Genomic DNA, 24,927 nt, shown 5'->3' with positions numbered 1-24,927 from the left:
ACTTCAGTCTAAATATTGCCAAAGATTTTACTTTGTGCATCCAAATTGGGAAGACCTTGTTAATACAATTGACATCGCCTGTAGTATGGTTCAATTAAGCTTCAGTATTTTTTTGGTTTCATATCACTGAATAAGCTCATGTTTCATTTCAACAAAAGTATTGTCAAGCTTAACTTGTTCATATTAGAAAAATGCCTTATAATCTCCTTTCTTGCTTGATTCTTTGCCAGTTCTGCATTTGAGAGTGTGCATATCAGGACATTTGCAATTTGGATGTGTAATATGTTTGTCACTTTTTATCTAGTTATTCATTAACTTCTTTTAAAATGTAAGGTTTCGGCAGTGGTTGTTTGAATGGTAGGATATTCAGATTCTAATCAAGTATTGAATGAGTTGGATCATTGTTGGTTTATTGCATGTCAACTATTTTCTAGATCCTTTATGAAGAAATTTTGCTTTATTCAGTTGGGGCAGAGAATTCTCCATTTTCCTCTTCCTTCGTCATACTATTGCTCTCACCTCTTCTCTGTCCTACTCTACTTTTTCTTTTTGACACAATGGCAGCCAGGAATCGTATCCATTTTGATTACCACATTTTCTATATATTCATACAGACGAAGTTTGCTCCTTTTTGGGGGTAAAATCTTGATTCTTTCCTACAAGAACTTTTTGTGTTGGGATGAATCCAAGGCTCAAAAACATGGCCGAATTCAATGAACCACCTTACAAGTAGGATAACCCTTTCAGGTAATAAGCATTTGGGAATTTTGGATTTAAGATAAGATAGCACCAAATAAAAGTTGTGGTTTTTAAAATCTAGTAGAGAGCCTAAGGAAGATCTATCATACACCAGTGTGATAGGGACTCATATTTGCTCGAGGGATGATTTACAATAGTTTAGTTGATCTGTGCCATAGCCTTTAATTTTTATCTATAGCTAAATATTGTTGATAACTGTGACATCCACCCACAAAGCCACAACCAATTGGTCTTGTGGTATTCCATAGCATTGGACCAGCATCGCCATAGGTATAGCCGTATAGGTGAAGCATCGAATCCACTTATTTTCAATGTCGAGTGGGCGACCTCCACTTGCTATAGCATGCAAGAGAATTATTTCTCTTGTATTAGCCATTGGCCATGTCCGTTCTTGGGTTAGAAGAACAAAAAGAATATTTTTCTCTCTCGCAGCTAAATAATTTATGTTTTAAGAAGCAATAAATAGATACTTGCTGAAGTACGGTTGTGATACAGTTGCAGGAACTGTTAGTATAAAATGTAGCCCACCTAAAGAGGGGAAAAAGAACAACGTATGAGGGAGAGATTTCGTGTTTGATGAACGGATAAGCCAGTCATTTGTGATGTATCTCTGTTAGGCATAGATTCCCATGAACCCGAAATCCTTCTCAGGGAAGAATGGAATATGAATGTACATATACCTTCAAAGCCAGCCAGGAAGATGCCTCTTTTTTTTAATAATTCCCTCGTGGCTCCCGAAGATACCAACAACTCCATTCTTTTCCTTCGTTCCTTTCTTTCCTACGCCGAATTCAATAGCTCAAGTAAAGACATTTTAAGTGGCCGAAAGCACGGCTTTATTCAATGAATCTTCTTCAACGAATGAAGCCATAAAAAGGTATATGATTCGAGAGAACAAGTAGGTATTATGTAGGGATTAGAAAAGGAAAAAAAATCTCATTTGTTGTTGTTGGAGAATATAAGTTCGTCTCTGCTCTCCTACGAGGATAAGAACACTTATTAATAAAGCATTTAAACGCCTCAGGAGGATCCATTTGGCAAGTTTTGAATCTTGGGTCATCCTTAAAATGAGCAGAAGCTAACAGAGAGAAGGAATCCATTGCGTTACAAGTACTTTAATCCATCGACCTGGACTACGGTTTTTAACTCGTTTTAAAGTTGCATTCTACCAGACATGGTATTGATGCTGATACGTGCGTCAAAGTGCTGGACTAGATTAGGGAGCCCTGCGTGACACCAGAGCTATTTCTGAACTTGTGGACTCCTATTAGGAGAACACCGGATGATGCTCTACATGAATCAGTGGAATTTTAGCGTCATACTGCATTTTGCTTATCTTTAAGCTTTCCATTGGTGGCACTGTATCTCTGCATGTAGACGCATTTGCAGCTCAATACTCAGCACCTGGTTGCATTTTGGCACTTTAACCTCCACGTATTTGGGTTGCAGTTGTGCATTAACTATTATGAGTTTAGACAAAATTGTAGGGTTTCTTCACATAATTGCTATCCAGAACTTTAAAAATATTATAATTGCCACTAAGATCTTTTAACTCATGAAATTGGCACTATGATTATTTTTTGATAAATTATTCGTAGAATATTTCTAACAAATAGTTGTTAGAATAGATACATATAAATGACAAACTAAAATCTTGAAGTTTAAAGAGTAATATTTATCACTGGCTCTATTCGTTACAAAAGATAATATGTTTTTACTATTACATCAGTATCATTATTTTTAAAATTATTTAGAGTAATTTATACAAAAGTAAAAGTCTTTTATTAATCTAAATTCCGTTTGAACCTGAAAAGTTTTCGGTGGCGGTTATATAAATTTCTCTTTAAACAAGCTTACACCCCAATGAGAAGATGGCAATCCTCTTTTTTTCTTAATCATTTGAGCCCGAAGGCTAGATATAGGTTGGACGAAGGCCAACCCTTTCTAGATACATAAGCACTTAGGCTCCACTAAGCTTTTAGCCAATCTAATCTAAGCTTCCTAAATACATAGGCACTTAGGCCCCACCTGCTGCAAGCCATTGTACTGTTGAGCTGCTCTTCCATACCAATCGCACTGCCGAGTCATCAGCCGAGTTAAGTTATTGAGTTAAACCATCAAATCACCAAACAATTTTCTCCATAATATTATTTAGAGTTGGAGTCAAATTTATAACCTCCTTGATTATGAGAAAGGTACCTACCAACTCTACTATATCTAATTGGTCCGAGCCTATTTGCTTCATGCATGCTTCCTTCCAACGTTTCAACCAGTCTAAGAGCTTTTGCTGCAGGGGAGATAGCATGGACCAAGTTAATAACAAATATATTCCATATTGGTGGAATCTTGCTTACGTGCTCTCAAAGTCCACCACCAGGTCTTCGACATGGAGGAGTAAAGTGGACTCGATATTCTTGAGAAGCTTGTATATTACTGCTGAATCGCAGTAAAAAAAAAAGAGGGAATAAGTTGAACATCTAGACTTGCGATGGAAGTAATATATTGAAATTACAACAAAAGAAAACCTCTTTAAGAGATCCAAGTATCCTATGTTAGCCCATATATAACACTATTATGTTTTTGTTCTTCCGCATTAGGAAGACTTCCTTTTGTTTAATAAATTTTATCTTGTTAAAAGGAATACTTCAAGTGTATATTTGCACTTCAAAAGTATTTCAACCAAATTTCAACTTGCGAAACAAATTGGTAGTGCAACTAACATCCCTTGAAGTTTATCCTTCCGAGGGCTGCACTAATGGAATTTTGTCTATGAATACTTTAATTGTTTACTTACGTGTGGCTAGAATTTAGAAAGAAAGAAACCAAAAGCCAAAGTTCCAGACGCCCTTACTCCTTATAAAGAGCATTCTTGCACTCTCCAACAACATCAAGGTTTCAGGCTTTCACACTCCACTCCTCGATCTCACCATCTCTTAGTTTTATTTCGCCCACCGACTTCTCTTCCACAGCCATGAAGGTAGAAAAGGAGAGGAGATACGCACTCTTATTAGCTGCAAGGGACTCTGACTACGTTATAAAGATGTACAGTGGCTACTTTAATGTCTTCGTGCAAGCCTTTGGTGATGAAGGTGAGAAGTGGGACTTGTTCAGAGTGGTGGAAGGAGAATTCCCCAGTATGGAAGATCTCATTGACTACGACGGCTTTGTGATCAGCGGTAGCCCTTACGACGCTTATGGAAACGATATTTGGATTTTAAGGCTTTGCTTTCTTATCCTAACATTGAATGCAATGCAAAAGAAAATCCTAGGAATTTGCTTTGGCCACCAAGTAAGTAAGCCAATATATCTTTGATCATTTAACTATCATTCGTCGATCAAACTCTAAAAATCTTAAGGTGTTAGCGAATGGTAGTTTAGTGTTGTATGTTCTAACATTAGTGTGTTCATTCTAGGTGTTATGCCGAGCTCTAGGCGGTCGTGTCGGAAAGGCTAATGCAGGATGGGCTATTGATGTTACCAAGGTGATCATGGCCGAGAATTTGCTCAAATGTAGGTTTTCCGATGCATTGGAAGACATCCCTCAATATGCCAAGATCATTGAATGCCATCAAGATGAGGTGGTGGCAGTAATATTCTTACAGTATAACTTGACGAAAATTCACCTTTTGTTTATGCAAGTGGTAATCACAGAATTGTACTAAAAGAATCAACTTTTGATGAACTAATTAAGCAGGTGTTTGAGGTGCCCTTTGGCGCCGACGTGCTTGCCTTCTCGGAGAAGACCGGCGTTGAGATGTTCGCCATCGGTGACCACATACTTGGTATTCAAGGGCATCCCGAGTACTCGAAAGATATCTTGCACAATATCATCGATCGCCTCATCTGCAATGAATCTATTGAAGTAATCTATCTCCTGCTGTCTATATCTATATACGTACATATGTTTGAGAAATATTCATAGAGTGAATTCTCTAGGTGACATTAAAGAATGTCTTCTTATCTTTAGAGAGATTTTGCTGAGGATGCCTTGGCAAAGGTGGAAGCTGCTGAACCTGATACAAACTTCTGGAAGAAGCTGTGCAAAAGCTTCCTCAAGGGAAGATAGAGAACCAGAATATATATATATCCTGTTTGTTTCCGAGATAACTGGAAGATATATGTAGCATCTTCTTGTTTTTTTGTGGTATCACTGGAACTTTTAAAAGATAGAGAACCATCTTCTCTTGTACTACTACTCAAATATTGCTCAACAGAATAAGATTTGCTAGATCTCTTCCATCACGGATTAGCTAGACGTCTCAAGGAGTATACATCTAAATAGATCCTATGCTGAGAATCTAATCCCCAAAGTTAGGAAATTATTCACGGGTCCACGTGGATCGATGCATGAGAAATTTGGGATCATGATCAACTGGATGCATGCCATTCCTCACCAAGTTGGTCAGATTTGCTGTCCCACCTGTGAATCTATGATGTACTAGTGGTTATTACAAGACAAGATGGAGCACTGATGAGAGTTGCATAACAGACGCCATGTCTTCCTATTTCTGCCTCTTTTCTTGCCTCACTGGGCTACAAAGCCCGTGAGAGATTTGCACAACCTACTACTCTTTACCTTTCAAAATATTTGGTGATCGATATAATATTTTTATGTGCCTCCCAATATATTGTACGCATGCTCTAAAGTTATATATAACAAAAAAAAGAGAGCAATCACTGCTCTCTAATTGCTTGAAGTTTTAAAATAATTGATAAGTTAATAATTTTCGTTTCATAAAAGAATGAAATATAAGAACTCCTCGTAAATGCTTAGGTTTATATATATATATATATATAATTAGATTAATCTTTAAAAAAATCATAACAAATCTAATATATGTATATATTTAATGTTCTTATAAAAGGGTGTACTAAATATTAATTTTAATGTTTACTTGAGAGATCAAGCATTCAAAGCCATATAGCTCCCAGTTGCAATTTGTGTACAGTGCAACTTGTCTTTGTCCAATGTTTCCTAGCCCTGATTTTATTTTTGTCACATCTTATCATCATAAATGCAACCTATATATAACATGTCATGGGTCATTGGTGTCACCGAACGCCTATTGCTCTCAGTTGAAACATCAATATATTTGAATAAATCTCAAAGCATAAGAAAACAGTAGACAGTGAAATATATTAAATAACTCTTCCTGTTTTAATTAACGATTTTTATAAATTACATCCCACATTTTATTTGTTTTATAATTTTTACTCCGTCTTTAATAATTTTGCAATCTGACTATTTTAATTTTTTTATAATTCTCATATAACATCCTGATATTATTTTGACTAGCGTCGACCAATACCTTCACTATTCTCTGTTATTTTATATATCCTTCCATCATCTTCTTTCCCTACCTCCTCCACCATTATCATCACCGTCGTCGCCACCACTTTTCCTCGATTCCCCTCCTAATTTTCTTTTTCTTCTTCTTTGGAAAGGAAAAAAAAAGATAAAGAAGATATGAGTAATTTATATATTTATAAATTATTTTATATATTATAATATAATATTTTTTTTAGTAATGTCTAAGTTAACTCGGTATGTTAAATAAAAATTACAGAAAAAAAAAGGAGTCAAATTATAGAATTATAAAATACGTAAAATATAAGAGGTGATTTATAAAAATTTCTTTTGAGTAATTTAAATCTCCTACCCTTCGATTCTCTACGAGGTGTGGAGCCAATGAGGTGAAGTGCCGATCACGTAATAAATAATAGAGCAAAAAGGTTTTGTCATCCCACACGACACAGCACGATTTCCGGAGCTATTGTTTGCTCGGGAAAAGGTTTACATCTACCATCTATTTGTCCCATTATATACAGTCATATATAGTACTCTAGTTGTGCTAAATAATAATTATAAAAATAAGAGCGTTGAAAGTTTTTAATTAATGAGTGCCTATATACTTTATTATATCATGCATACATAGTAATTAATAAAATATCACTTGTTTTCTTTTTTATATTATAGGATATATAATTGAGCTTTAGCCAGGATTAGGTTTGTCTTTGGACGAGGTCATTTAAAATTGACGCTAATAAGCAGAAATGTCCTCCAAATTAATCCTGTCTCGTAAAAAGTGTCCCAATCGCAAAATACGTCCAATTTCAAAGATCACCTCGTTCATGGTAAATTTCAAAAAGAACCCCCAAAAGAAGCTCCTTTTTACTTTCCATCCCTTCAGCAGTTAAGAGCCGTCACCCTACTTTCAAAGAAATTATAAGTAAAATATTATAGCAGATAACTCTCTCTCTCTCTCGACCTCGATCGCGTCTCTCTCAATAACAATAGAAGGCCATTACTACTGGCCATCAAACACAGAAGGCAAAGAAGAAAGTAAGGTAATTAGTAACTTTCTCTTCTCAGCTTCTTAATGCGAAGAGATTAGCTAACAAATATTTTATCTCTTCATCTATATTTTCTAAACACTAGTAGTCCTTGTAATCTAATCTATTATTTATACGAACGAGCTCAGTGTAAATTCCACTACGAGGCCTTTTTTTTTGTGTGTGTGGGGGGGGGGGGGGAGGGGTCTTGCCTTGTAGCTCGATTCAAAGACTAGATCTAAGTGCAATCTAATCTCTTTTCCTCTTTTCCTCTTTTCCTCCATCTAACATACCCTCCTCATAAGCTCGTAGCCTTCTTTGGGTTTCTAAATGCAAGTAAAAGCCAAGCTAGTGCATGCCTATGGGTTTCTACCCCAAAGTGGATTCTTTATATTTCTTTTTTGTGAACTGAATGACCGTATCGCCCTTGTCTCATCCTACGCTATTGTCGCCATCCCGGGGGCATTTTGGGGGCAGAGGGTAGCGTGTCAGTGGTCCTGGTCCTGGTCCTGGTCCTGGTCCTGGGCCTGGGGGTGTAATTTGTAAAATTTCGTGGTAATGGCAGGCCTGGTCACATGGGAGCAGTTGCTGTGCTGCAGCTGCTATCACTGCGACGTCGAAGACACACTACTCTAAACCCATCCATCTTACTTTCTTATTTTAATTATAAGATTAAACTATATAATCATATATATATATCTACCAAAGTTTGATCTATATATGTATAGAGATATAAGTAATCCGCTTTCCAAAGTTCTAGCAGCAGTGGCTAGTGGGGTCCACTTCTTGGGTCAATTTTAGGTGCGAGGTTGATGTGTTGGAAATTTTATATATCTCCCTTATTAGGCTAGAGCGGTCCAACTTCGCACCCTGGATACGTAAAATCCGGGGAGGGTGGGATTCCAAAAATGCCCCGGTCCAGCCAATTCCGGATAAAGAAAACTTGTGATTTTAATTTAGATGAGAGGAAATTTTTACCATTAGGTATTTGGTTAATAAATAAAATAAGTATTACAATAAAGATTTGGAATAAGATGGATGGTGTTAGGTTATTATAGTTGGGATAAAAGAATAAAAACAATTAAATTAATTTTATTACACTTTTTCTAGTTTAAATATTTATTATTATTATTATTATTTGAGGAGATTTAAGATTAAATATTATGATTATTTTTAGAATTTTTGGCTAATTTAGACTTGTCATAATTTACATAATATAGTACCATAACAAATAATATCAATAAATGAATATCTCAAATTAAAATGTTATGTTTTGACTATAAATATATTCTAATATATTATAGTAATTATAAATGTAGATTATAGTTATATTATAACTCGGCAATTTGACTTTTGAAAAGTTAGAATAAATAGATTGGATATCCTAATGTTTTTAATTCTAATAAAAAGTTGAGATAAAGATGTTAGAATAAAAGAGATCAATTTCATTTTCATATCATATTTCTTTTTATCAAGAATTTTTAAGATAAGAGTTTTCACGGATAAACCCTGTTATTCCAATATACCAAACAGGCCTTGCTTTGTCCTATTGTAGGGATGGGATGGTGGAGGGTACGTTGGTCATTTCCATGCTGGGGGTGGCAGATGTATCGATCTATCTCTTTCAGGTGAGAGTGCAATTCGTATGGATTAGATAGTAGAGAGACGGATTAAGGAAGAAGAGTTATGAGGAGAAAAGAGTTATTTTTGGGGAGAGCCGGAGAGGGGAAGGTTATTACTTTGTTGGTTGTCCATTGTAATAAAATGCATTCAATTTGGTAGGAGTGGTGAAAAGGAGAATGTGAAAGAAAGAGTTAATAGGGGGTCAAAGGCAAAACACACACACACAGAGAGAGAGAGAGAGATATTACCTCCCTTCTTTCCTTCTCTCTCTCTTTTTTTTTTTTTCTCTTTTTGTCTTCAGGGGAGTAGGAGATGAATAGAGTTATGGAGATCGATTGAAGGGCATAAAGCAACCGTCCTTGTGGGTCCAACACCAAGCTGAACAAAGAGAAAAGGCAAGGAAAACGAGAAGAAAAGGATCACACTTGTTTTAGTCCTCCCTAGCTTGGAGAAGCTTTCATGGCTTTGGAAGAGGAAGAGGAGGAGGAGGAGGAGGAGGAGGAAGAAAAAGAAGAAGAAGGAGAAGAAGCACCAATGGCATGGTGTGCTTTTAGTGGTGAAGGAGATGAAGAGGTGGGGGAGTAGTTTCTTGTCTTGAAATGTGTGTTTAGCTGTGGAGTTTGGTATTGGCATAATAGGCTCAATCACTCGTTCCCTTTTTTATTTCTCTTCTTCCTCTTTTATCTCCCATTATATATATATATATATAATTTTTTGTAATTTTGCTTTGATTTGAAGAAAAAAAATTATTATATCCTTCGCTCTGTTCACTGTTTGATTATGTGAAAGATGTGGGATTTCTGGTCGTTACACATGCATATGCATCCATATATGATGGTGATCATGAAGGCTGTGATGAAGTATGAGACAATAGCAATATTGGTATGTAAGCTTGGCTCACTCTTATTCTTGCTTTTTGTTCTTCCCTTCTTGCAATGTAGCATTCGGTTTGCTTTTGCTTTCTTGTCTTGTCAATTTCCTCCCATCTCTTCTTTAACCTTTTGTCTACTGTTGCTTGCCTTAATTTGTATGGGAAACGAATTTTCTTTTGGTTTATGGACCAAAACCGAATTGCTTTCTTCTTCATCAAGGGAAAGTTTTCAAGAGGAGATTAGACAAGATGCAAAAGCTGGCCTTCCCAGCTATGCATTTGAGTAAGTTTTTGTAGATGCTAACAGAAAGGAAAAGAAAGAAAAAAGAACAGCAAGGCACAAAGATTTGGCTGTTTATTTTATGTGTGTGTGTGTGTGTGTGTGTGTGTGTGTGAGGAATGATTTGGTATTTGATTTGATAAGATCTGATGGCATAGTGGGGTTTGAGGGAGATCTTTTGCCTACTGGCTAAACAAAGGGAGCATCTATTTGGCCTTGAAACACCCCTGGCCTTCTTCCTAACGTCTTATTTGGTTGTCGGATTACAAAGAAAGCTGGAGAGAGAGAGAGAGAGAGAGAGAAGATAAAGGGCTGCTTATTGATGTGTAAGTGTGATTTTTTATCTTTCTTCCGCAGTATAGAGACTTAAGATAGGGAAATAATTATCTTAAAAAAGGTGGCTCGCCTAGTTGGATTCTTGCTACTTATTTTATCTCCATATTTGCATCAGATTTTCTATTTAAAGTTAACTTGGACCAGTAATTCATCTTAAATCTTCTCTTTCAATACATATGTATTTAGCAATAAAACAAAATATAGAATGGTAAAATATATTTAACTAAAAATATATATATATATCTTTTTTGTTAGGACTTTGTTGGTGTAGATTCACCACAAATGACTAAAGTTATTGAATATGTGTGATTGATGTGTTAACATACATATAATCTATTAAATCGAAACTCTAATTTCTACCAACATAATTATTTTCGCTTACATCCCAACAGTACTCCCACTAAGATCTATGACAAGCCAATCCCTTCAAAAAATTGATGCATAGAGGCACTTACTTATGAGTTAATTGGTGAACATTTTGAGAATTTATCACAATATGCATGGCAAATGCATGTGGTGGCTGGAGAGGATGATGTTGAAGCATCACGACGACATAGTCATGACCTGACTCCTTGTTCATATTAATCCGGTTCCTCTGTTCTTGATGCACGACAGACTGTAAACTTGACGTCCATAGTGGCCATTCGAGGTAACAGCGTTGACAACGTCCCTTAATTGGGTGGAACTATAGAGACCAACCGACCACTGCACCAAAATAATGGAGCAATTGCACATTCAATTATTCTCATGACCATTGCTATGCACTATTGTGCAAGGACGGCATCAGTATCAATAATAAAGGGGAAAAAGGAAAAGGAGCAAGTGTATGCAAGTGTTGCAAATCCAAAGCAAAGGTTAACTATTGTAGAGTTCTCCTCTTCTCAAGAAAAAAACAAAACAAAAAACTATTGTAGAACTCGCCTTTAAAGTGAACAACTAATCAATATTCGATATGGTTGGAGCCAACCTAGTCCAACAGGGAATCTAGGACTAAAACGAAAGGAGCACGATCACAGTCCTATAAACTTTGTTGTTGTACTCCAATATCCAAAAGGACATTGGAATAGAAGGACAAAGTGAACGAGGACTGAAACAAAATTCCCGGAGCCCTCTCTCTTCTATAAATTAATAGGGACAGCTCTTTGTTTGGATTTTCCTCGTGTCTTCGAGTTTGATACTATGCTTTATTTATAGTGCTATCTAAGTTAAGTGTAGAATTTATGTCAAAGAGCCTTGCCATTTTATCCTTATATTTTTATGTATTAGACTGTCAGTCAGTGTTGCAACCTTTGCTCTAATTCGGTGAAGTTAATTAAGGTTTTTGTCTATGGACTTTCACTAGAAATAAAACTAAAACAAATTTTAGATTGTATAAAGAAAATAATCTCAATACAAATGAATCTATGAGTTTTGCGTATAGAATACTGCTAAACACGAGCAGCATGGTCAATTTGGGTGAGGTCTTTGGCCATCCCAAATGGCCAAATCTATGACAGACAATTGCGTGCAGTCAAAAGTTGACGTCTTATATGCATGATTTTGGAGGCAGCATGCAAAGAGAAGTCATACAAAGAAAGCATAAAAAGAAATTGCAGAGATGAGATGTACACTCTTTAAAGCTACAATGGTTTCAGTAGCAAGGATTTTGATTGATCCTACACTTCAGCAAAAGAAAAGTGCAGAAAGGCTCACAGAATACCAAAAGCAATCGCGTGAAATTTAGGACAAATTTAAGCTGAAACTTGCTGTGGATCATAATTGAACCGTAGTTTATGGCAGACAGAACAGAGAACGAACACTGTGATTAAGAGCCCAACATAATAATGATAATAATAATAATAATAATTAAAAGAAGACCCCACCCAAAACCGGAAGACTGCAATAGCATCGAAAGAACAGGACAAGAGCAAGTGGGTCTTATTATATACTAAAGAATAATTCCAATTGTACCATATAATCAACGGGAAATCTGATCATGGAAACGGAAATCAAATCGTACAACCTTGTATATAGAATGTGCCCACGCATTAGGTGGAACAATATTTGAAATCTCTATTACAGGCATTGAAGAATTAAAGACCATTTTTAAGTTTCAAACAGACTTGCTCATTGTGGCAGACACAGCAAACCACCTAGAGCGCTCTTATTCTTACACTCCACTAATACAAATTGACTCTCAAGTCATACATAATAAGATAGCAATAACCTGGCTGGCTGCTTAGCTAAATAAGCCAAAAGGCAACAAAGAGAAACTTTCAACTTTCAACTTTCAATATAAAAGAAACCCATCCTTCTCCTCTACTCCTCTTCTTCCCAGCAGATATCAAAACTGTCATCTTTCATAGATTTCTGCACATCTTTCCCGTCCCAGCAGTGCAGGATGGACCTCGGTGAGACCGCTGTACCAGCAGCAAAGCTCTGATAAATCAGAAGACTACCACCAGGCAACTCCTGTTCCACCATATTGTTGCAATTATATGCGTCTAGATCCAACTTTTTACCCCATGTCCCAGCGAGCCCCCGCCCGCCAAAGATGGTGATTGCAACAGAGAACTCTGAAGGAACGAAGCATTTAAGGACCCTCTTGATCAGGTCCCCGTAAACCAATGAGTCAGCGTTGAAACCCATTGCTTCATAGCTTGCGTAGCTGAAACCTTCTTCGGGGGTCACATGGATTGTGGAGAGCGCAGGCCCGTGGATGCCATTCATCGAGTACCCGCAGGGATCAAATTCAAAGTCACATATATCCATTTCAGGGATAATTTCGGAGATCCCGGAGAGCTTTGTCATCTCCTTGGCAGAGGAGGAATAACCATCCGGTGAATTCTTAAAGAAAATGGATGCTCTTCTAGTGTCCAATCCAGTCATGCACATCTCAAGAGTAACCATAGGTTGCTCGGGCTTCTGGGTAGCATAATAAATGTGCCATTTTTGCTTGGGCTTCGCCGGATCACCAACCACATAAGCATTACCACCAGAATTAAGGCTGCCGAAGAAGCGATTAAGGACAGCAACCTCCTCCGAGAAGCTGCAGTGGGGAGAGGGCTGAGCGCCAGGAAAGATGAACATTCCTCGGGAGTACTTTGCAGATAGAACAGAAAGCGACAACTCCTCAGCAAGCTCAAGAATTCTAGGAATGGCGAGCAGAAGCTTCGTAGTCCCACAGGTCTTCAGGATGATCTTATACGGGTACACAAAGAGGCTCGATTCAGAGAGGACATAAGAATCAAAGTCCTTGTTCGAGAGCTGAGACACAATGGTGCACCGAGCTAGATCCAGAATAGAGTCAATATGGGCCCGAGAGAGGGCACGTAAGCCCCACCCCTTGGGGTCCACAAAAACAGGCGCCTCTGAGAAAGTGATTTCTAGGCGCTTCTCATAACCCTCAAACCCGATCGCCGAGACCGGGGGAGGGTCTGGTGAATCCAACAGCGACATCGTCATTGGACAAGTGTGAGAAGGAGAGGAGGGGATGATGGAGAACAGAGAGGGAGAAGGCAAGGCAAGATTGAGAGAGGTTTGGTTATCAGAAAGCAGCTAGCCAGAGAGATTGGTTCAAAGCAGAAGGCAAAACGAAAATATAAGAAATCCTACTTTAGAGAGAAAGGCATTACAAGGGCTATCAGGATGGCTTCCTCACGCACTGCAACAGATAAAAAAAAGGATATTAGAATTAGATATACAAAGACATCAAGTTCATAGATCGAAATGAAACATTATCTTCTTCTTCTCCTCCTACTTACGTTGGAGTAAGCAGCAGACTGAAATTTCTTGATTCCGCCAGCAGGTCGAAGGTCCTCAATGCTGTAACCGAGGGGAGCTTCATACTGTAATGAACTACTACTGCTAGACTTCTTCTTACCACCTTTGGACTCCATTAGAACATCAACACTTCTGCACGAACACCGTCATAAAAAGAGGAAAAAAAAAATTAGTGATCAAAGTCTTCTTCGTCCCATAAAGTAAAATCAACATAGATACCTTCTGACCAACTTTAAAGAGAAGAAAATATTGCAGAAACAAATAGAGCAACTTTCGTTTATCAACAAGAACGCACCAAATAATTCACACGAGAAAGCAAAACAAAATCCAGGTATCGTTAAGAGCAAAAAGAAAGGTAGACCTGAGCACATAAACAGAGCATGCAGATTTTTTTATAAAAAAAACTGAAAAAAAAAAACCATCTCAGACCACACTTTAACCACAAAAAGAACCGACTTTTATTTAGAGCAAAACAGAAAGCAGGAAAAACAGGACAACCATATCATATATCTACGGAATTGGAAACTGCAACGTACAAAGAGACGATACCACATCTGCATCTAACATCAGGCACAACAAAGAACGAACTTTCCATGTAGGAAACGAAAGAACATAAGAAAAGTTACCTGATCTTTCTCTTATGCCAAATCAACGTAAAGACAAATCGAGCATTAGAAATCAACAGAAAGAAAGAAAGCCCACATAAGAAAAAGAAAACCCACTCACCAAATGACACAAAAATAACAGAAAAGAAAAACTCAAACACAGGAGGAAGAAGATAGAGACCAACAGGGGTTAGAACTTACAAAACAAAGGTGGATGATCTGCTGCCACGCCGGCGAAGAACCCGAACCTAAGGAGGATCTCTGAATGGTTATCCGAGAGGAGAAAGAGGGAGACAGCAAAGGAAGCGAGCAAGAGAGGAAGAGAGAACCAAAAGAAATGGAAACCCTAGATGCAAAGTTGCGAAGAAATCGGGAAGAGCTCTTCTTTAAATAGAAGAAGAGATGGGGTGGGGGGTGGGGGGTGGGCGAGGATTCCGAAGTCGTGCGTGAGCGAAGTTGCTCGGCTGTTTCTTTCCTATTTTATAGGCAGAGACCCGCCGGGTATTACGTCAGCCCATTGTGGGTAAGTCTATCCCATCTGTTCGTGCCCTAACCTTATCGGACTCGGGTCGGATCCAGGTATTGGATTCGAATTGTGGTTATTTAAGGATCCGATAGATTAACGTTGATGTTGATATCAGACAAATATACAGAACGTATCTGAATATGGCAGTGACTCCCGTTTGTTAACTTGGAAAGCATAAAGGACAAAGACATCGTTCTCAATCTAATAAATCTCGATTCCAAAAGAAAGAGAGAAGAAAAATATGAGGGAAATGAGAGGATGGGATGAGAATAGAAGGGATGAAAGGAGGGGGAAGAAGTGGTCTAAAGTAGATGCGAGAGGCAGCCTCCCTCAGCCTGAAGACAAAGTAATTTTTGGTTTTGGAATCCGCACTGTGTAAAGCGACGAGAAAGATGTCAAAAGAGATGCCCGATTGCCAGGCTAGACGCCACTAATGCGTAGATGCAAACAAAAAGAGAGAGAAGACCTTAGCCTTCTATTACTATTATTAATATTGTGCCGTTGTTGGGATCCAGTGGAGGCTTTCGGTAACTACACCGGGAAGGTACGTTGCTAGTTGCTAGTTGCTAGTTGCTACCCAAACGTGTGTGTGTGGGTGCTCTTACTAGGTCCAGGATCAGATTCTCCGCTATAGTTTCATATCACTCAATTCGGAATGGAAGTTCCTTTCTTTCTTTTTTTTTAATATATATTGTTATTTTCCTTAAAAGAGGTAACATTATTTATCAAAATAAATGACAAGTCCAATAATTAAGTTCTCATATATATTTAGTGTCATATATGCATGATTAATCTGAACCGGTTGTGGCATATCTTTTATAAAAATTGACTCAATAAACTCATTACTTATATTATTATTTTTTTTGAAAAATATCCTAGACAGATGATCCAATAAGCTTCAAATAGTGGTTACAATATGATACATAAAATAAAAAGGGGAGATAAGATAATATCTTGTAACAAGCCCCACTCTTGGCAAATACAGACTGACCAACAATTAATCCAAAGTATCAATATATAACATATAAGTACTCGTGCAAAAAAATAAAATAAAGGGGATATGACATCGACCCTAGAACAAACTTCTCTCTTGGCCTACCAAGGCTGCGCTACAAAGAAGAAACAGCTACAAGAGACTTGGACTAAGAGCACTTTTTCGATAAAGGGTCAACGTTCTATGGCTCCTCACAAGCCAAAATAGACTCAATAAGCACAGAGACCGACCAAACCATCCGAACAAACTCCAATCAAAACACCAAATCAGATTTGGCCACTAATGGTACCCTACTCAACAACGGCTAGCACGACAGCAGGACCCCAGCATAACTCTTTGTTGAAAATCACCTAACAATTGTCGTAGCGGATCCACCACTGATAGTAGCCGGAGTAAAGAAGGCCCAACAAGGGGCGAGGCGAGGCAGGGCGGGGGATGGCAATGGCGACAAAGGGAGACCGACTAGGTTGTAGCCTGGAGCTTCGACGAGCCGGAGGCGGCAGCAACCACCACGACACTAGGGCGACAGCGGAGACGGAGCAGGGGTCGTAGAAACTACAGCATGAGCCAAGAATTGTCATTAGCGGTGATCGGCAGGGGGACGGCCGGATTGGAGGCATTGAGTATAGGATTCCGACAAAGAGGGGACGAGAAGAGAGTGGAGCGAGATCCTGATGAAGATAGGGCATGAAGAGGGCAAAGCAAGAAATTGATGAAGTTAGAAGCAAATGAGGTCCGAAGTAGGAGAAGGAGGAGGTGACGCGCCTAGCCTAGGCAGCTCGGCACTACCACCCACTCATTTTAGCTAACTCCTAACCTGGTGAAGAGGGAGAGAAAGTAAGTGAAAAGAAAAGAGAGAAGAAAGAGAAAAACCTTGCGAGAGGAAGCCTCTCCCCTCCCCTAGCACATCGGCTAGATGAGGGGAGAGGAGAAAAAGTCGACGAGAAGAACCCCTCACGTAAAAGGGAGAAGACGCTGGTCGAGCTCTAGCAGAGCACTTGGGTTGGCGCTAAGAGAAAACTTTCGGCATCATGAAGTCAATACTTATAAATAAACTCATTACTCATAAAATACTCTACTTATTTTAGTTTATAAGTTCTTGATCTACAATTTACTGATGTATAAAGTACAAATAAATGAAATTGGTCCCACTAATGAAATCATAAGACTCACAGTGCTATGATTAGATTAATCAGATAGTATTATAAGGCTCTAATCAGTGGCAGAAGATTTTATATATATATATATATATACTATATCATTTTCCCTAGAGAATTATTGTACCATCACAGAGGGGTTTAATCATAAAGAATTATGCTCTGATTAGATTCTATACATGATGTATAAAGACCTACTCAAGCTCTCTCCTGAGGGTTCCATTAGGCTTAAGACGCCTGTATCTAATTGTCTACTAGTGTGACAAAGAACCATTGTAGCTGCGGAAAGGGAAGGTGGCAAAACCAAGTGGGGTTGTATTAATTGCTACAGAATAATCTTAAGATAAGATATGCTGCTCTTATGTTGCTAATATCGAGTCAAATCCAGCAGCTTTTGCTAATGATTGACAACAGTAAGAGGAGCACGTGTATTAGACAGCAAAATGGATCGGTATGATCCACAATTCTGACGTGGATCCTCATCATTCTATCACTAATCACAAAGTTAGGGACTCGGTGCGGGCCGACTCATTCCACGTATTCTGAGTTCGAGACGTTGACATTTATACCATCTCAATCTCCTTAAAATGAATGTGAGAGGATCTCAAAATTAGATCTTATGTAGAGCTATACAATAGCATGTTAATACATTGCAATTTATTTTATTTTTTGTATCAAGGATTAAAATATTATGGTCGATAGACTATATACATAGATACATGCATCTTATGTACTACATATCAGCTCGATCAAAGCCTGTCTGTCCTTGTTCAAAGTCAACCAAATCCAGCCATAACTTTTAACACTCTCTGGATGTGTCAGGCGAATCTAGACATGGGGACTGTTTTAATATTCCTGATTCCAAATCTTATTTTGTTGTCTTCTACTCTCAACTATTTAATAGCCCCCCGGCCACCTAAACACCACATATCTTTATTCTGCTTATCTGGAAATATAAATCTATCTAGTTCATTGAGAACTAGGTTTTGGTTAAGCATATCTTTTTTTATTCTTATAGATTATAAATTCGTAGGTTAATCATAATTTAACAATTGGACCAACTCTTGTAAGAACGAAGTATGAAGAGTATGAATCAAATCACCTAATATCAACCTCAGTGGTCATGGAAATATCTTCTAACTCATAATCTTTGTTGGGTTTAAGCATATCAAAGGATTTGGAACCATCTGAGTCTAGATTGGTGTGGATTTAGAAAGAGAGATCTAGCAAGAAGGGAAAGGCCTCTGTAAGCCCATGAGAAACTGGGTCTCAGCTCAGCCCACCAGTATTTATTTTGTTAATATGCCAAGATGGTAAAGAAGCCAAGCGTGTGATCCAAAAAATTATTCACCAAAAGACTTGTATCTACTAAACTTTTGTTTTATTTTTCACATAAAGAGAAGAAGAATAAAGAATGCTTGGGTTTCAGTATCTTTTTCTAAAACACACAAAGGGTTTCAATCTTTTGTCAATGTTTGGGTTTTTATCTTTCCCTCTAGCAAACTGCATTATAAATGGGACAAAAGAGTTGATGAATCTCAATTGTTATTTTGGTAGTATGATTTAGAACTTATTTGTGAACTGTGGAAGATGTATGTCCTTCTGGGGTTTCTTTTTTGTTAGCAATTGCTTGTATCATAGTTCTTTTTTTTTTTCTGAAACCAATCCAATCTCAAACATTAAGATAGTTGATCACAAACCATCACATGTTAACTATCTATCATCAAAGAGTATGCCATCCCTCGTGCTTGGCTTTAGCTTTAGCATTATCCAAAGAAGAAAGCGAAGGAAAAGAAAAGCTCATGTGGGATGAGATGGGGGAGGTGGCATTCAACCTTTTGCTTTTTGTTTGTTTTTTATTTCTTCTTCTTCTTCCTTTTTTTTTTTCTTCTTTCTGTTGATGACTTTGCCATCCTCTTTTTCTTTTTCAAGCCCTTTTCACCGGTGAAAGCATTCCAGATTAGATTGGCTTTGGTAGAGAAAAAGGATTAGAAGTTTAAGTTCGCTGTATATATATATATATATATTTTCACTCGGCTAATTTACTTTAAAATTTAAAATTTTCATATAAATTGTTAGCTCAGAAAACAATTTATATTTATATATAAGTTTTGAAGCATAAACTCAAAAAAAAAATGAATGAAAAATGTGTGCTATTAAGTGATATAAACAAGTGAAAAAGTTTTAGGAAATCTAATTTGGTCAAAAACTCGAAAACATAAACAAATGGGGTATTATTATATTTTCTAGTAAAACTATTAATTCTAAATTCTTGTTATTAAATTAAATATATAATTGCAAGTTATTTCATGGGAATTTATAACGTCGAAACTTATTTGAACTAATTCAAACTTATATCTTTTCTACTTTCTCCCTTTCCTCTCACTTCTAGAACTTGATTAAAACTAAACTAATGTCAGTAAATAAATCTAATTAGTGTCCTCTGACCATGTTCAAGCCAGGATAACAGATAATCTTTAATTGAGTCACGAATTAAGCTCATTAATTTCTTGCTTAAATGTAGCATTTGCAGTTTGACCTCTACACCAAACGGATCATGCATATCATGACTTAATTTTAAAAAAATTATTAAAAATGTTCACATTAAAAGCATGATAAACCCTCCTCTTCCGCATACCCACCGCACATTTAATTTGTATTATCAATCATGAGCAGTCTAATTATAAACTAGATAAAAAAAATTAATTCTACTTATATATATTAGTTAACTAAATTTAATTTAAATCATATTTATATATAGCATTTTAATTAAAAAAAATACCATGAGCTGATATAAAAAAAATGTACCCAAAATTTATTGTTTTGATTCCGTATAAGAAAGGAGAACCCGATAGTAAACTTCTTTCGCTCTAATCCATAATCCTAGAATATAATTAATCGAGAGAGTGCATTAATTTTACTTGGCACAGTTAAATTTTCACTCTTCTCGTACTATTTTCCGATAAAACTTTTACTTATCTCGTAGTAATAATATTACACTTTTTTTTTGTGAAAATAATAAAATTTACACTTTATAAAACGCAATCCCGTTCCCAATCGAACCACGCAGTGCCATCTTTCTTTTCTACTTTATATAAAGAGAAAAATAAATAGAGAATCCCACCCCTTTTCCTCTCTCTCTCTCTCTCTTTTTATTATCTTTATCTCTCTCTCTCTAAATGACTTTCTCTCTCTAGAAATCTGACACCCGGATCAGCTTCCCGATTTCGAATTCCCCTGCATCCGATGCATTGATCCGATGCCCCCCATATGCCATCCCCCAACTTTATTCCCATGTCATGCACCAATCATGGGCCCCACACCATCGCCATCATCACAGCCGTCCATCATGCATGTCCATGTCTTCCTTCACCTCATCATCATTCTTTTCATGCTTGGGAGGGTGGGCATGAGAGACCCCCCTCATCACACTATACCCATCACCATCATTCTCCTCTCCATCCCTCTCTCTCTCATATAAGAAACACCACACTTTTTCTTTGCAAGTTTCTCCCTCGTATTCCTCTAATGGCTTCTAAGCTGTTCTGCTTGCTCGTATTCTCCTTCCCTATTCTCGCCTTCTCGTTCCAGCCGCTCAATGCAGAAGGTAACTAGGAATCTTTTCTGCTCGACAACTGTTTGTTAAAATGTCTCTCATGGTGTTTTCCCCCCCTCTTTTTTGGGGTTTGTTTGGATTTTAGTGGAGGCTTTGATAGATATCCGAAGAGAGCTAAACGACCCGCATGGTGTTTTGAGCAACTGGGACGGGGACTCCGTTGATCCATGTAGCTGGGCTATGATTACTTGCTCCTCTGAGAACCTCGTTATTGGCCTGTGAGTCTTCTTTCTTCTTCTATATTCTACAATGCAGTACAGCTATCCAAGTTTTGAATCCATGCCCTCAAAGTATTTTACTTAAAACGAATTGGGTCTGATGGGTTCCTTCTTTGTTCCAGGGGAGCACCAAGCCAGAGTCTATCTGGGACTCTATCCGGAAGAATTGGCAACCTCACCAATCTCCAACAAGTGTGAGCATTACTTATTCCGACCTCTTACCCAATCCACAACAAGTTATCTGGATTTTTTTTTCCTTATTCTAACTCTCACTTATCCCCTCTGTCTTCAGGTTATTACAGAACAACAACATAACAGGGGAGCTCCCAGTAGAATTAGGACTACTTCCAAAGCTGCAAACACTAGATTTATCCAACAACCGCTTCTCCGGTCGTGTCCCCGAATCCCTGTCTCGCCTCTCCAGCCTTCGATATCTGTGAGCAATCCGCCATCTTGGAAACATAACATAAAACTAGTACATAAGATCTTCGCGCATGCATTGGGGTATTATTGGGTATCGGGTTATCTTTTTTTATTCATCTCGCTATTCTAACTTATTCCACGATCTCTTGGTATTCTCCGCAGGAGATTAAACAACAATAGCTTTTCTGGAGCCTTCCCTGTGTCCTTATCCAAGATCCCGCAGCTCTCATTCCTGTAATAACTCCCTTATTCCAGGATAAAATAAGAGTCGTAGTCTATTCTATTCCCTCTTCTATTCTACTCCGAGTCCCTAAACGCTAACTACCAACGTCGCCGTTTTCCAGGGACTTGTCTTTCAATAACCTAAGCGGACCTGTTCCTTTGTTCCCGGCCAGAACATTCAAGTGGGTATTATATCCTCTCTCTCTCTCTCTCTCTCTCTCTCTCTCTCTCTCAAACCCCCCCTGCATTTAGAACTATTCTCTAACTCCTCTTGTTAATTTCTTTCCAGCATTATGGGTAATCCTCTGATATGTGGAAGCCACTCATTGCAAGAGTGCTCGAGAACAGCCACACCAATCGCACTCCCTTTTTTCTTACAATCTTCTCAGAGTAATTAATGACCTCTGTTTTCTCTCTCTCTCTCTCTCTCTCTCTCTCTCTCTCTCTCTCTCTCTCTCTCTCTTTTCGAGATTTTAGTTTCTTTTGTTCTTCTGATCAATTGATTAGAATTGTTCTGAACTGGTTTAGAGAGATCAAAGGCACAAAAGTTAGCCATTGCAATGGGGACCAGTTTAGGTGGCTCCTCTCTTCTACTACTTGCTATTTCCTTGATCCTTTGGAGGAGAAAGAAGCAGAAGCACCAGTCTATTCTTGGTATAATTGGTAAGTTTACATTGGTTTTTAGTTAATTAAATCGGTGGATTAATCGTGTTTTTAATGTAGTTAATTGATGGTTTGGTTTTAGAGAGAGAAGAGGAAGAGGAGGTGGTGATTGGGTTGGGAAATCTGAGGCAGTTCGGGCTAAGGGAGCTGCAGGTGGCGACGGATAACTTCAACCCGCGGAACATTTTAGGGAAGGGCGGGTTCGGCAACGTGTACAAGGGGAGGCTAGGAGATGGCACGGTGGTGGCAGTTAAGCGGCTAAAAGACGCCGGGGGATCCGGGGAGGCGCAGTTCAGGACGGAGGTGGAGATGATCAGCCTCGCGGTGCATCGTAACCTCCTCCGCCTCATCGGCTTCTGCGCCGCCGGCGGGGAGCGGCTTCTCGTCTACCCCTTCATGCCCAACGGCAGCGTCGCGACTCGCCTCCGCGGTATGTATTGTATTGTATTGTATTGTATTACATTAGTGTCCTTTTTGCAAAATACTCTTAACGCAACTTATAAGAGTAGATAATAATTGAATTTTATTAGAGGGACTATAATGGAAAATTTACTAGTTTCCATGTACCGTTTGGGTCACTGTGCCGGTACGATCGCGTGGTCTGTACTTGTCTCCAGAACCGGGCCCACCCGGTCGCGGTCCGTTTCCCTACTTTGTTCCTTTTCCACTTGGAGTTCCAAGTCGTCTACGTACGAGTCCACCGCAATTAATACAGTTTATGTAAGCCGTCGTTATCACCGTACAATCCCGATCATTCGCGTGTCACGTCTCATGCTAGATGATGATGATGCCACATCGTTTTCCGTGGTCGTGATTTGACCAGATCGTGGGCCCCACCTCCCAAATCCTTTTCTTTAGTCCCTAATCAACTGCTTATGATCTTAATTATAACAGGTAAGCCGCCGTTGGACTGGAACACACGAAAACGCATAGCGTTAGGGGCGGCGAGGGGTCTGCTGTACCTGCACGAGCAATGCGATCCAAAGATAATCCACAGGGATGTGAAGGCCGCCAATGTGTTGCTTGATGAGTTCTGTGAGGCCGTCGTCGGCGACTTCGGCCTCGCGAAGCTGCTGGATCACGGGGATTCACACGTCACCACCGCCGTCCGTGGGACGGTCGGGCATATCGCGCCGGAGTATCTTTCAACCGGGCAATCTTCTGATAAGACCGACGTCTTCGGGTTCGGCATCCTGCTGCTTGAGCTCATTGCCGGGCAACGGACGGTTGAGTTCGGCAAGGGGCCGAACCAGAAGGGCATCATACTTGATTGGGTAAGTTATATCGAGTTTGATTCCATGATAGTTAGTGTGATCAGTTATTATCTACTTGGAACTTTGAGATAATTTCTAGTAATAACGTTGCTTTTTCGATGCAACATTCGGTGGTGCTAAGTAGGACATGCATCTAACGTGACACACAGCCTTTTCAACAACTATTCCGGAGGCGAATCTGTTAACCATTTGATGCCAAGTTACCATTTTGATCCGCTCCATATATATATACTTTTGCATCCACTATGCGTGACATATCTATCACGTTCCACTTGTCCCTGCTAAATTCGTTCGTGGAGATCTTATCTACAATGCATATTTTGTGCCTCAACTTTATTCTCTCGAGTTTTTTTAAATATTATTAACATTATCTATCTAAATATAGGTGAGAAAGGTGCATCAAGAAAAGAAGCTAGACCTACTGGTGGACCGGGATCTGGGCATCAACTATGACAGGATAGAGGTGGGCGAGATGGTCCAAGTTGCTCTTTTGTGCACCCAATACCTCCCATCTCACCGGCCCAAGATGTCTGAGGTGGTTCGGATGCTAGAAGGTGATGGGCTCGCCGACAAATGGGAGGCTTCGAATAAGCTACTACCGCCACCTCTCGATATTCCGATGCCCTACAACGGCAGTGACTCACACTCGCCCTTCTTGATCCAAACCGGGGACGACGACGACAGCAACAGCGGGGATGATGCGGTGGAAGAGATGGAATTATCCGGCCCGAGATAGAAAAGATTTTGGCCCAGCCCACTAACACCAAATAGAATTTAACACTTCAACAAGGAGGAGCTCTCAATTTCTTTTATTTATTTCTTTTACCAACATGCTAGGCTGTTGGTTACCTTTTCTTCTAGTCCTAGAAATTAGTAAGAGGTGTCTATGGACTTTTTCTGAAAAAAAAAAAGGAAAAGAAATTAGTAACAGGAATGGAACTTTAACTTTACAGTTGTTACTTGCAAACCAAAGGCTTTTCCCACTTAGCCTTTTCCTAGCGTGTGCATATATATATATATATATATCTCATTATCCTGTGTTATTATATTCCAACAATGTCTAGTGACCGTCTGATCTTGTCAGGCTTTGCCCTATCGTATGGTCCTGATCCCACAGTAGAATATGGCCCTCATGCCTCATCTCATGCGTTTCTTATTAGCAGATTGGCTCTTTAAAAAAAAAGTGGACTGGCTCTTTTGTTGATATTACGAGCACATCGCCCCACGAGGAGTCCTCCGAGAGTGGGGAGGACTGCGACGTAACA

General features: G+C 38.7%; 3 protein-coding genes across 3 annotated transcripts; 2 read left to right on the top strand and 1 right to left on the bottom strand.

The window, feature by feature from the left end:
• The first annotated feature begins 3,619 nt into the window (after window positions 1-3,619).
• Window positions 3,620-4,987, top strand: LOC140799335 (gamma-glutamyl peptidase 5-like). The gene is made up of 4 exons (XM_073153639.1): window positions 3,620-4,048; window positions 4,173-4,337; window positions 4,454-4,621; window positions 4,727-4,987. Exons 1-4 carry the CDS (start codon window positions 3,731-3,733, stop codon window positions 4,823-4,825), a joined length of 750 nt encoding a protein of 249 aa, XP_073009740.1. The 5' UTR covers window positions 3,620-3,730; the 3' UTR covers window positions 4,826-4,987.
• A 7,193-nt stretch (window positions 4,988-12,180) lies between these two features.
• On the bottom strand, window positions 12,181-15,021 carry LOC140788613 (S-adenosylmethionine decarboxylase proenzyme-like). Its single transcript, XM_073137947.1, has 4 exons — window positions 14,771-15,021; window positions 13,946-14,096; window positions 13,827-13,845; window positions 12,181-13,618 (listed from the first exon to the last, which is right to left on the bottom strand). The coding sequence occupies exons 2-4, from the start codon at window positions 14,078-14,080 to the stop codon at window positions 12,501-12,503; spliced, it is 1,272 nt and encodes a 423-aa protein (XP_072994048.1). The 5' UTR covers window positions 14,081-14,096; window positions 14,771-15,021; the 3' UTR covers window positions 12,181-12,500.
• A 5,622-nt stretch (window positions 15,022-20,643) lies between these two features.
• LOC140789814 (probable LRR receptor-like serine/threonine-protein kinase At4g30520) lies at window positions 20,644-24,612 on the top strand. Its single transcript, XM_073139663.1, has 11 exons — window positions 20,644-20,853; window positions 20,948-21,080; window positions 21,203-21,274; window positions 21,373-21,516; window positions 21,666-21,737; window positions 21,848-21,907; window positions 22,015-22,115; window positions 22,254-22,388; window positions 22,471-22,818; window positions 23,283-23,662; window positions 24,048-24,612. The coding sequence occupies exons 1-11, from the start codon at window positions 20,775-20,777 to the stop codon at window positions 24,396-24,398; spliced, it is 1,875 nt and encodes a 624-aa protein (XP_072995764.1). The 5' UTR covers window positions 20,644-20,774; the 3' UTR covers window positions 24,399-24,612.
• Window positions 24,613-24,927: the final 315 nt, after the last annotated feature.

The sequence above is a fragment of the Typha latifolia genome, chromosome 1 (genome assembly GCF_019914945.1).
Source record: "Typha latifolia isolate L0001 chromosome 1, TyphaL0001v2, whole genome shotgun sequence".
NCBI lineage: Eukaryota > Viridiplantae > Streptophyta > Magnoliopsida > Poales > Typhaceae > Typha > Typha latifolia.
This window is presented reverse-complemented; position numbering and strand designations above follow the sequence as displayed.

Excerpts from the sequence above, each read along its gene's own strand:
- LOC140799335 (XM_073153639.1), top strand. The coding sequence starts at position 3,731 with ATGAAGGTAGAAAAGGAGAGGAGATACGCACTCTTATTAGCTGCAAGG. Across the intron at positions 4,049-4,172 it reads GAATTTGCTTTGGCCACCAA|GTGTTATGCCGAGCTCTAGG; the intron begins GTAAGTAAGCCA and ends TGTTCATTCTAG. Across the intron at positions 4,622-4,726 it reads TCTGCAATGAATCTATTGAA|AGAGATTTTGCTGAGGATGC; the intron begins GTAATCTATCTC and ends TCTTATCTTTAG.
- LOC140788613 (XM_073137947.1), bottom strand. The coding sequence starts at position 14,080 with ATGGAGTCCAAAGGTGGTAAGAAGAAGTCTAGCAGTAGTAGTTCATTA.
- LOC140789814 (XM_073139663.1), top strand. The coding sequence starts at position 20,775 with ATGGCTTCTAAGCTGTTCTGCTTGCTCGTATTCTCCTTCCCTATTCTC. Across the intron at positions 22,389-22,470 it reads GTCTATTCTTGGTATAATTG|AGAGAGAAGAGGAAGAGGAG; the intron begins GTAAGTTTACAT and ends GTTTGGTTTTAG. Across the intron at positions 22,819-23,282 it reads CGTCGCGACTCGCCTCCGCG|GTAAGCCGCCGTTGGACTGG; the intron begins GTATGTATTGTA and ends TAATTATAACAG.